Source organism: Molossus molossus, unplaced genomic scaffold (genome assembly GCF_014108415.1).
Source record: "Molossus molossus isolate mMolMol1 unplaced genomic scaffold, mMolMol1.p scaffold_m16_p_9, whole genome shotgun sequence".
NCBI classification, from domain to species: domain Eukaryota; kingdom Metazoa; phylum Chordata; class Mammalia; order Chiroptera; family Molossidae; genus Molossus; species Molossus molossus.
In genome coordinates, this window is record NW_023425403.1 from 69,960,551 (window position 1) to 69,972,846 (window position 12,296).

Sequence of the window (12,296 nt, forward strand, 5' to 3'; positions counted from 1 at the left end):
ATGACAGAAACTAGGAAAACAAAGTCAATAAAATAATTTTAAGCAATAGATTAAGTGAGGAGAGACATGTCAAACAAGGAAAGAAGAGTAATTTTTGTGACTGGAATGCAAATAAGGTAGAAAATGACGTCTTAGAATGAGGAAGAGTTGAGATCACAAGCAACCAGTGTGTTAACCAAGAGGTTCGACCCCAAAACGAGGGGAGACCAAATGAAACCAAACCGCACAAGAACTTTAGAGGAATTCCCTGAGATAATTTATGTTTTAGAAATATTATTTTAGCATTATTATGGAGGATATAGTAGAGAAACTAAGCATAGAGTCAAGCACAGTAATCAGAAGGTTATTGCAGCAATCTGGAAGAAAATTAATGTGAATCTGAGTTAAGACAGATAGATACATTGTCATGAGAAGAGGGAAGTATAAAAGACAACAGAAGTACGGAACCTTTGAAATTTTGTGACTTCCATGGATCATCTGTCCTGTTTTTTCCCCTTCGGAATTTACAGGGAGGTGTTGTTTGTGTTATTTCTTTAATTATATTCCCACTTCTTGATTCATATGTAGCCAAGCTTTAAAAAACATGAAATGCTACTCTTTTCATAGTCGCCAAATTGTACATAGCAGTCCACTTGAAACTGAAACTTTTAATCACTTAGTACACACTCTGCCTGCATAACAGTGCTCAACATTATAATCCCCCAGTTATTACAAGATTTGTGCTGTCTTGGTTACATTTACACTTCAATTACAATTACAATGCTTTCATCTCAACAGCTTCTGGTTTCTGAAGGATTAAATCTCAAGGATTATGTTATAATAAGAACAAAGGTTACTGACTACTTTTCTCATTTTGTTCTGAAATGCTTTGCTAGCTAAATAAAAGTGAAACCAAATTTATGCCAAGGTCTTTTCTCCCTGCAGGAACACATAATGGAAGTGATGAGAAACCAGGAGTTTTTACTGCTTCCAGCTGAGGAGCTCCATAAACTCCTGGCCAGTGATGATGTAAATGTTCCTGATGAAGAAACCATCTTCCATGCGTTGATGATGTGGGTCAAATATGACATGCAGCGGAGATGCAGTGACTTGAGCATGCTTCTTGCCTTTATAAGACTGCCACTGCTTCCGCCACAGGTAATTGTGATGCTGTTTTAATAGCTACAATGTACTGAAAATCCTATATTACAAGTAACATTCCATCGTTAAAAAAACAATAAAAATAACTTTAAAAAGTAAAAAAATATATTCATAAAGCATTATGGAATATAATAATGTTCAATAAATATGTATTATGACATATGTAAACATACACTACACACACACACACACACACACACACACACATACACATTTGAAGGCACAAGGTCCAACCATTTTTTTTTTTTAATCCTCACCTAAGGATATTTTTACATTTATCTTTCAGACAGGGTGTGAGGGAGGGAGAGAGAGAGAAACATCAATGTGAGAGAGACACACTGATTGGTTGTCACCCGCACGGCCCTAACCAGGGCTGGGGATGAACTGCAACTGAGGTATATACCCTCTGGCTGGAATTGAACCTGGGACTCTTTGGTCCACAGGCCGATAGTCTAACTGTTGAAAACTGGCCAGGGCCCAGTCATTTTCCAAACTAAGATTTATTACCATTTTTTTTACACTTGTTCATTTATTCAAGAATATCACAACCCATTTATTATTATTTCTTTCCTTTTTTTTTTTTTTTTTTAGTTTTAATCAAATACTCTTTTAAAGGTAAGTTTGGTGGTGGAAAAATGATGGGTGATGGCTCATGAATCTGAATCCTATCTCTGCCACTTATTCATTCATGTTCATATGACATGAGAATAGTACTTAACTTCTCTGATACCTAATTTTTTCACGTGTAAAATAAAATGTACTACCACATGAAAGTTTTGTAAGGATCAAATTACATAATACACGTAAAGTACCTAATCTCAATACAGTATCTAGAAGATTTTAAAACATTGCAGTTACTAATTTCCTGCTTTGCTGTTTTGAGGATTGATCTCTATCTATTATCTATCTATCTATCTATCTATCTATCTATCTATCTATCTATCATCTATCTATCATTTATCTATTCTAAGATGTACTAATATAATCATTCTCTGATGTAAATACTATCATATGGCATTTTTTAAAGGCTCAATGCATGAGATTTCAAGTCTCAAGTAAAGAGATAAATAAGACATATTGCTGAACAGTAGAGAGTTATGAAGTAACAGCATTTAAGCAATTGGCATTATGGAGTCTTAAAATTGGGGCTAAGGAGACTCCAGACACCAAGAAAACCAACTCTCTCCTTTTATTGGTGTTGTACACAGGTGATTTGATAAGAACACCTAATTCACTCTACTTGTGAGAAGAATAACTTTTTTCTCTGATTTTGAATCTTACATCTAAAAACTAGCTAAAAATGTTACATAATTATCTATGCCCAGGATATTAACTTGGGGGTTCTGGTTTCTCAGGCTATCCAGAAATAAGCATGAAGGTAGTTCTTACGTCTGGAATGATAGATAAAATTGCATGCATACATTATACATAGGGAATATGGGGACCTATAACAGCACCTTGTCCTTTATTTGCATCTAAACCACCATCAACACTTCTAATCCATGTATTACTAAGAATGAAAGATGGAATGAGGACATCGGGAAAGTATGACAGGCAAGCCTGACGTATTAATAACGAGGGAAGAACTGAGAAGTATTGTCATGTTTTGAAAATATGGAAAGTTTAAGAAAGCACCACTGTACAGTTACTGAGAAGACAAATGGAGCTTTATAATGAAAGTAATCATTGTGTTTCATTTGGCTCCTGAAATGAATAACGGAGTGAAAGCAGAGAGAAAGAATGTCTGCCAGGCCTGCCTAAACAAAACACGTGAGCTTCTTTTACAAAAGGAAGGAAGACGTGCATTTATGTAACTGAACAAAGAATAAACTGTGGAGCCAGGCACTGGATTTTTCTGTATCTTCCACTCTAGGTTCTGATGCCAGATATAGTCAGAGCCAGGGCATTCTCTCTCACGATAGAAATGGTCAATGATAACTATTAGCCAATAACTAGTAGTAGATAGCCATTATCCAATGATAGATGCTGTGAAAATTGACCTCAGTTTGTTGAAATGTGAGGAGCTAGCAGTAACTGGGGCTCAAAAATCTTCATAAATGGTAGGATACATACCAGAGGAGGCCCAGGATGTAGCCAGGGCTCCATCTTTTCATGATATGCCTTTCCTTTATCACCTTCCCCACTCTTTGGTCATCCAAAGGGAGAGATGTTCCTACCTGTCCATCTCATTCAAACTGTTGCATCAGAACAACATGAATTACTGGCTTATTTGTTGCTCAGGCTACGCATTACACATGGGGTTTTCATTCTTAGTGGTTCAGCTGCAATATCTTTCTTAGTACAATATATTTGTTACCATTAGAAAATAAAATATTTCTTTGCTTTGGTGTAACTAGTAAGGCTTTTAAGTTCACTCGTACAATTTTCAGACAGCATAAACATAGCATGCAGTCAATTCTTCATTCCTTATTTCTCAAATCGGGGTCATTACAAACATACTTTATATATGCTTTCAAACAACAAATGTACAGGAGGAAAAAGCAAAACATTTTCTTTTCATAAAATGTCCTTGGGTATTAGTGGAGCTACTGCTTCCATAACTAACATTAACGAATTGCTTGTCATTATGGGTATTTTCCACACAACATTTCTAATCTTGAAAACACAGCTGCAAGGTAAGGATTATTAATTATGTTGTACAGAGGGAAAAACAGGTTCAAAGAGGTTTTTCAAAGGTCATAGAGCCCGTGGAAAATTCCGTTTTTCTGCAAATCTGGCTGGCCGGATATGAGCACACACACAGAGACTGTTCTGTGATTTTATGTTGCTTTACCTGTTTGCTCTCTAAACCAGAAGATCATAAAAATGTCCTGAAAATGGCAATTTTGAAGGTTCCCATAAAAAACTGGAAAAGAAAGAAGAGCAGAAGAACAGGGACTAATGTGCACTTATTTATTATATTAGCTACAAAACAGACAACATATATTTCATCCCATTTAATTTCTATAACGTCTTTCTGTATCAAATGTGATCATTACCATTCGACAATGAGCTAGTTGAGAAACAGGGTGATAGCGTGCTTTCTACCAAGTTGCACAGCTCCGGTTTTACCCTGTTTACACAGGGTGGGGCAAGAGTCAGGTTACACTTGTGAGTATGCAAAACACCGAGTTATCAATAGCATTTTACCCACAGTAGAACTTCTTTCAAAACTGGAGTCAATTCTCCCATACTCTGCTGCTACTGATTTACCAACTAAGCCTATATACTACTTTAAATTCTTTGTTGTCATTTCAACAATCTTCATAGCATCTTCACAAGCTGTAGATTCTATCTCAAGAAGCTGCTTTCTTTCCTCAACCATAAGAAGCAACTGTTCATCCGTGAAAGTTTTTTCATGAGATTGTAGCAATTAAGTCACATCTTTAGACTCCACTTCTATTTCTCTTAACATTTTCAACAAGACTTTCTCTACTGAATTAATGAACCCTTCAAAGTTATCCATGAGGGTTGGAATCAGCTACTTCCAAACTCCTGTTAATGTTGATATTTGGAGCTCTTTTCTCAATCACAAGTGTTTTTAATAGCATCTAGAATGGTGAATCCTTTACAGAAGGTTTTCATTTGTTTTGCCCAGCTCCAAAGGAATCACAATCTATAACCTTACAAAATGTTTTTTAACAATAAAACTTGAAAGTCAAAAAATTATTCCTGATCCATTGACTGCAGATTGGATGCTGTGTTAGCAAGCATGAAAATAACATTTATCTTGCTGTATATCTCTATCAGGGCTCTTGGGTGACTGACCAGGTACATTGCAAGTGAGCATTCATATGTTGAAAAGCATCTATCTTTTTTTCCGAGTAGTAAAGTTCAACACTGTTGTTTAAAATATTCCGTAATTCATGTCATATCTAGATGTGCTGCCATCCGGACTTCGTTGTTCATTTATAGGTACATATTTATTTATTAGTTTGTTATTTATTAATTTTTCTTTTTATTGAATTTATTGGGGCGACATTGGGTAATAAAATTATATAGATTTCAGGTGTACAGTTCTATAATACATCATCTATATATTGTATTGTGTGTTCACCACCACAAACCAAGTCTCCTTCCATCACCTGTTATGCTCCCATAACCTCTTCTACCCCCTTTTCTCTGGTAATCACCAAACTGTTGTCTGTGTCTATGATATTTTTTTTGTGTGTTTTATTTCTTTAACTCCTTTACCTTTTTTACCCAGTCCCATAACCTCCCTCCCCTCTGAAAACTGTCATCTGTTCTCTATGAGTTTATTTGTATTTTGCTTGTTTGTTTCTTTTGTTTATCTGACTGCACATATGAGTAGAATCATATGGTACTTGTCTTTTTTTTTGACTGGCTTATTTCACTTAGCATAATGCTCTCTAGGTCCATCCCTGCTGCCGCAAAGGGTAAACTTTTTTCCTTTTTACAGCTGAATAGCATTTCATTGTGTAAATGTACCTTAGCTGTTTTATCCACTCATCTGCTGATGGGCATTTCATAACCCTTACAAATGAATATGGGAAAAACAATTCATCAAACATTAGCACAATCTATTACCAGTCTTTGTTACTTTTTCATTTTGTTTTTTGTAATGACTTTTCCTCAATTTGCTTGCTGCCTGATTAATTATTGATTAATACCAGGCCATCATCAAAGAGATGGTCTTCTCCACAAAACTAGACTGTAAGAGTTTTTTAAATAATTGTGGAATAAGTGTACTCTTCTCTAAAGAAACCTTTAAACACTAGCTTTAAAACATAAATTTATAGTCAATATATGCTTCTAAAATCTTAAAAAATCTCTCTTAAATACTACTTATTTATTTTTATCTTTATTGTTGAAAGTATAATAGGTGTACCTCCTTTTCCCCCCATTGCCACCTCCCTCCCTGCTCCTGCTCCCCGCACACACTCTTGTCTGTGTCCATCTTAAATACTATTTAGATTCATGACTATATAACCCAATATGATGTTCAAAGTTCAAGTTATAACATTAAAAAAACACACAAGCTGTTTATTTCAACAGATTTTAAGTCAACAGGATATTAATGTAAAAAAATAATGATATGCACATTTATAAATGTGTACATATACACATACTCTCTGTGGTCCAGTAAAGAGAGTAGAGAAGTTGAAACCTAATCGAGTGCCTTATTTTTGCTGCAGCATAGCTGGTGTCTGCTTTGATCAAGGCCTGACTGATCCCACTGCTTGTGGTTTGTAGCACATCTGTCTTGACAGTAAAATTTCTCCACTGCAGTGACCCTTGCCATATTTACATTATCAATTTCATTTCATATTGGATTATTCAAATTAACTTAAAAAGATGTGTTGTGTTAGGCATATTAAAACAAACAAACTGCTCCAATTATCTCTTTTTTCCCCAGTAATATATAGTTATTGTTTATAGTTATTAAATCTGTTAATTCATCATTATCTCTTTAACCCACTATAGTCAGTCCTTTGAACTAATAATGGTCAGCAAAGTCCTCCATGCTGTCATTTCCCCCATCTCACTTGTTTTCATCTTGGCTTCTCAGCAGCATTTGACACAATTGGTCTGGCTGCTTTTACTCAGTTGTCATTGCTAATTATTTCTATTCTGTAATGTTGCAGTAGCCAGGACACCATTTTTTCTGCATAGAGTTTGACATTTATTTCTATGCTTTTACTATATGGGAGTGAATTACAAATTCTGCATTTATATCTCTAGCCCCAAACTTTTCTTGAATGATAGATTCAAATACCAATTAGCTACATGACATCTCCAGTTGGATATTCAATAGCTATTTAAAACTTCCCATGTCCAAAATGGAGGATTTCAAAGTCCCAAGGCTCTTTCCCCTCATTTCAGTAAATCTCATTACCAATTATCTAGTTGCTCAGGCCAGAATCCTAGAACCATTTTAAATTCTCCACGTTGTCTTGCTTTTAACATTCATTTCTTTGGAAGTCTTTTTGACTGCTCTCCAAACTGTACCTTGAATTTTTTAATTAACATCTCTACACGCACATCCTAGAACAAGCCAGCAGCATCTTTCTTCTGCACCGTTGAAATAGCTATTATTCTAGCTGTTATGCTTAACCACTGCGATGATTTCTATCTAGCAACCAGTATGAATCAATTTATCTCAGACTTAAGAGGTATGCACTTAGGATGTAATCTCAATATCCCTGTCTTATAAGGCCCTACCTTAACTCTCCCATGACTACTCCTCTGATCTCATTTTCTATCAGTTCTCAGGATTGTACAGGCACACTGATTTTTTTTTTCCTTCTGTTTTTTAAGCAATTCAATTTTATTTCTTCTATAGTACATTTGTAATAGCTGACTCTGGGGACTAGAAACAGAGGCATGCCAAGAGAAGATAGTAGGGTTTATAGGAGCAATTTTCTCAGGGGCAAGCAATGAAGAGGGAGGCACAGCTTATAGGTAATTAAAGACAATAAGAAAACAACCAAAATTCAGTCTGCTCTTATTTTTACTATGCCTAGGCAATTCTAAACAATGTCAGTGATTACACACTCCTATTTCTTGGCTAGAACTGCCTACCACCCTCCTTTTCTGGTCCTCCACCACTTAGGAGGACCATAGCATGACCAAATTTCTCTCTGCCTTATTCTTTTTTTGTTAATCCTTACTCAAGAATATTTATTTCTTTGTTTTATTTATTTTTATTTTTATTTTGTAGAGAGAGTGGTAGGAAGTGAGGGAGGGAAAGAAAGAGAAACATCAATGTGAGAGAGACATATCAATCGGCTGGCTCCCACATGCACCCTGACAGGGACTCAAACCTGAGACCCTTCAGAGTGTAAGCCAATGTTCTCACCACTGGGAGACACTAGCCAGAACCCCGTCTTTTCTTATTAGATATGTCTCATCTTAAATGCATCCCATCCTTAGCACTTTTACCTACAATTTTCTTGCTTAGATGTAGCTTGTTTTCATCTCTTTCCTCATAATTATATGTTTTGGAAAACCAGACTTGGAGGTCTTTTTCACAAACTTCCTAGCATAATCAGTACTCAATAAGTATTTGCTGAATCAACAAATGAAAAGTTTATGCTTGGTCTTAAGCATTTTAGCTTCATCTCTTTTAACTAGCTGTTGATATCTGATTTGTCTAGAATTGTGAGCAAAGGCTCTACAAAAAAATGGCGGCAGAGTAAATGGGAACTACACAAACCATCTCACAGGACCAAACTGATATTACAACTAAAATAAAGACAAATTGTCAGGGAAAAAAAAACACAAAAAAAACAGAAAAGCAGCTGGAGAGGACCCATATAACAACGGTCAGAGAGCAGACATGAAATCCAGCCTGGTAGGAACTGTGGAGGCATGAAAGGGTGGGCTGGGAGCCCACAGACAGTTTTAACTGTGAGCAGCTCCCTCCAGGTTAAAGTCCAAAGCCGGCTCCACAGCCCAGGGGCCCAGGACAGAGCACTAAATTAGCTGCAGCCACTCACCTTGGGCTCCAGCAGAGGTGGAAGGCAGCCTGGTTTAGGAACTCTGTGGAGAGACTCGGGAGCTTGGAGAGCTGGGACAGCAGTGGGAGTTTTTTGCTGAGTCACTCCCACACGGGACAGTAGCCGTCTTGCTCAAAGGGCCCCTTCCCAGAGCCCCAGTGAGAAGCAACAGCCCCTCCCTCAGAATTTAACACCACCCAGCCAGATGAGAGAAATGCAAATTGAGGCTCATTAACAGTCAGCAAGCATCTGCCCACCCTCTGGAAATCCTCTTACCCTGAACACCTGAGGGATTTTTTTCATTCAGTTGAGGGCTACAACCCAAGTCACATCAAGTGACTGAGACTAATAGCCTCCAGGCAAAAAGCTAGAGGATAACTGACCCTTCCCTGGGCTTGCACATCTACCCAGGAAAGTAAGACTTGACAGTGGTGTTTAACATGGGTCCTGCCACACTCACACAAACTCAGTAGAAGGAGCCACAACCACTGGAACACCAACACACACAGGAAAAATTTGGCAGGCTCCAAAACCAACTGAGACGACCAAAATGGTGAAACAAAGAAACAAATCCCAAATGAAAGAACAAGATAATTAGACAGAAGATGAAATAAATGAAAGAGAATTGAGTAAGGTATCAGAAGGTGAGTTCAGAGTGATAATCATGAGGAAGCCCAACAGCATCAGTAAAGATATAGAAGCTTTGAAAACCAACCAATTGGAAATGAAGACTGACATAACAGGAATAAAGAACACATTGGGAGGAATAACCAGCAGAGTAGAGGAGGCCAAGGATCGGATCAGTGGATTAGAAGACAAGGTAGAAAAAAAATTGCACAATTAGAGAATCAAAAAGAAAAAAACAATTAAAAAACAAGATCTGAGAAGATGCTTATATAATTTAAATTTTCTTGAACTTGTAGAGACTTAGTTTGTGTCCTAACATGTGGTCTGTCTTTGAGAATGTCCCATGTGCACTTGAGAAGAATCTGTATTCTGTAGTTTTGGGGTGTAATTCTAATTCTCTGTAGATATCTATTAAATCCATTTGGTCTAGTGCTTCATTTAGAGTCTCTGTTTTCTTGTTAATTTTTTGTCTAGAGGATCTATCCAGTGATGTCAGTGGGGTGTTGAAATCCCCTGCTATAATTGTATTGCTGTCAGTTTCTACTTTGATGTCCTCCAGAAGTTTTTAAATATATTATGGTGCTCCTATGTTGGGTGCATATATGTTTAACAAGGTTTCATCTTCCTGTTGGATAGATCCTTTCAATATTATGTAATGGCCTTCATTGTTTGTAGTTATGGCCTTCGTTTTGAAGTCTATTTTTATCAGATTTGAGTATTGCTACCCCAGCTTTTTTGTCCTTTCCGTTTGCTTGGAAAATTTTTTTTCCATCCCTTCACTTTCAACCTTTATGAGTCTTTTGATGTGAGGTGGGTCTCTTTTAACCACCTATATATGAGTCATGCTTTGTTATCCAATCAGCTACTCTCTCTTTTGATCTGAGCATTTAATTAATTTACATTTAAGGTTATTATTGATATGTACTTATTTATTGCCACTTTTGTTTATTGTGGCTATATTTTTCTTCTTATTTCTTCTACTGATTACAGCAGTCTCTTAATATTTCTTGCAGTGCCAGTTTGGTGCTAATATAATCCCTTAGACTTTTTTTTTTTTTTTTGTCTGGGAAGGTCTTTATTTGACCTTCTGTTTTGAATGATAGCCTTGCCAGATAGAGTAGTCTTGGATTCAGATTCTAGTTTTTCATTACCTTGATTACTTCATACCATTCCTGTCTGACCTGTAGTGTTTCTGTTGAGAAGTCAGCTGATTGTTTTATGGGGGTTCCTTTCTAAGTAACCTATTGCTTATCTCTTGCTGCCTTTAGGATTCTTGCTGTCTTTAATTTTTGGCATTTTAAGTATTATGTGTCTTGGTGTGGGCCTGTTTGTGTTTTTCTTACTTGGGGCTCTCTGTGCTTCTTGTACTAGCATGTGTTTTTTGTTTGTTTGTTTTTGTTTTTTCTTACCAAGTTGGGGAAGTTTTGTGTCACTATTTCTTCAAATATATTTTCTAACCCTTGCTCATTTTCCTCTTCTGGATCTCCTACAATATGGATGTTGTTATATTTCATATTGTCCCACAGTTCTCTTAGGCTGTCTTTCTGTTTTTAATTGTTGTTTTTTCTTATTGATTCTCTAATTGTGCGATTTTTTTTCTACCTTGAAATCATATAAGCATCTTCTCAGATCTTGTTTTTTAATTGTTTTTTTCTTTTTGATTCTCTAATTGTGCAATTTTTTTTCTACCTTGTCTTCTAATCCACTGATCCGATCCTTGGCCTCCTCTACTCTGCTGGTTATTCCTCCCAATGTGTTCTTTATTCCTGTTATGTCAGTCTTCATTTCCAATTGGTTGGTTTTCAAAGCTTCTATATCTTTACTGATGCTGTTGGGCTTCCTCATGATTATCACTCTGAACTCACCTTCTGATACCTTACTCAATTCTCTTTCATTTATTTCATCTTCTGTCTAATTATCTTGTTCTTTCATTTGGGATTTGTTTCTTTGTTTCACCATTTTGGTCGTCTCAGTTGGTTTTGGAGCCTGCCAAATTTTTCCTGTGTGTGTTGGTGTTCCAGTGGTTGTGGCTCCTTCTACTGAGTTTGTGTGAGTGTGGCAGGACCCATGTTAAACACCACTGTCAAGTCTTACTTTCCTGGGTAGATGTGCAAGCCCAGGGAAGGGTCAGTTATCCTCTAGCTTTTTGCCTGGAGGCTATTAGTCTCAGTCACTTGATGTGACTTGGGTTGTAGCCCTCAACTGAATGAAAAAAATCCCTCAGGTGTTCAGGGTAAGAGGATTTCCAGAGGGTGGGCAGATGCTTGCTGACTGTTAATGAGCCTCAATTTGCATTTCTCTCATCTGGCTGGGTGGTGTTAAATTCTGAGGGAGGGGCTGTTGCTTCTCACTGGGGCTCTGGGAAGGGGCCCTTTGAGCAAGACGGCTACTGTCCCGTGTGGGAGTGACTCAGCAAAAAACTCCCACTGCTGTCCCAGCTCTCCAAGCTCCCGAGTCTCTCCACAGAGTTCCTAAACCAGGCTGCCTTCCACCTCTGCTGGAGCCCAAGGTGAGTGGCTGCAGCTAATTTAGTGCTCTGTCCTGGGCCCCTGGGCTGTGGAGCCGGCTTTGGACTTTAACCTGGAGGGAGCTGCTCACAGTTAAAACTGTCTGTGGGCTCCCAGCCCACCCTTTCATGCCTCCACAGTTCCTACCTGGCTGGATTCATGTCTGCTCTCTGACTGTTGTTATATGGGCCCTTTCCAGCTGCTTTTCTGTTGTGTTTTTCATACAACGTGTCTTTATATTAGTTGTAATTCCAGTTTGGTCCTGAGAGATGGTCTGTGTAGCTTCCATTCACTGTGCTACCATTTTGGAATCACGCTCAATTAATAGTTGACAATGGTGGTAAGAATATACAATGGAGTAAAGACAGCCTCTTTAATAAATGATATTGGCAAAATTGACAGCTACATGCCAAAAAATGAAACTAGATCACCAATTTACACCATACACAAGAATAAACTTAAAATGTATAAAAGACTTAAATGTGACTTGTGAATTCATAAAAATCCTAGAAGAAGAAGTAGGCAACAATTTCAGACATCACACGCAGCAGAATTTTCACTG

General features: G+C 37.3%; 1 protein-coding gene across 2 annotated transcripts in view; it reads left to right on the plus strand.

The window, feature by feature from the left end:
* Nucleotides 1-12,296, plus strand: part of KLHL1 (kelch like family member 1) — a 370,204-nt gene that overhangs the window by 225,632 nt on the left and 132,276 nt on the right. For both annotated transcript variants that reach the window (XM_036250226.1, XM_036250227.1), the window contains one exon: nucleotides 925-1,137. In XM_036250226.1, the coding sequence (XP_036106119.1) occupies nucleotides 925-1,137 (213 nt within the window). The remainder of the gene's footprint in view (nucleotides 1-924; nucleotides 1,138-12,296) is intronic.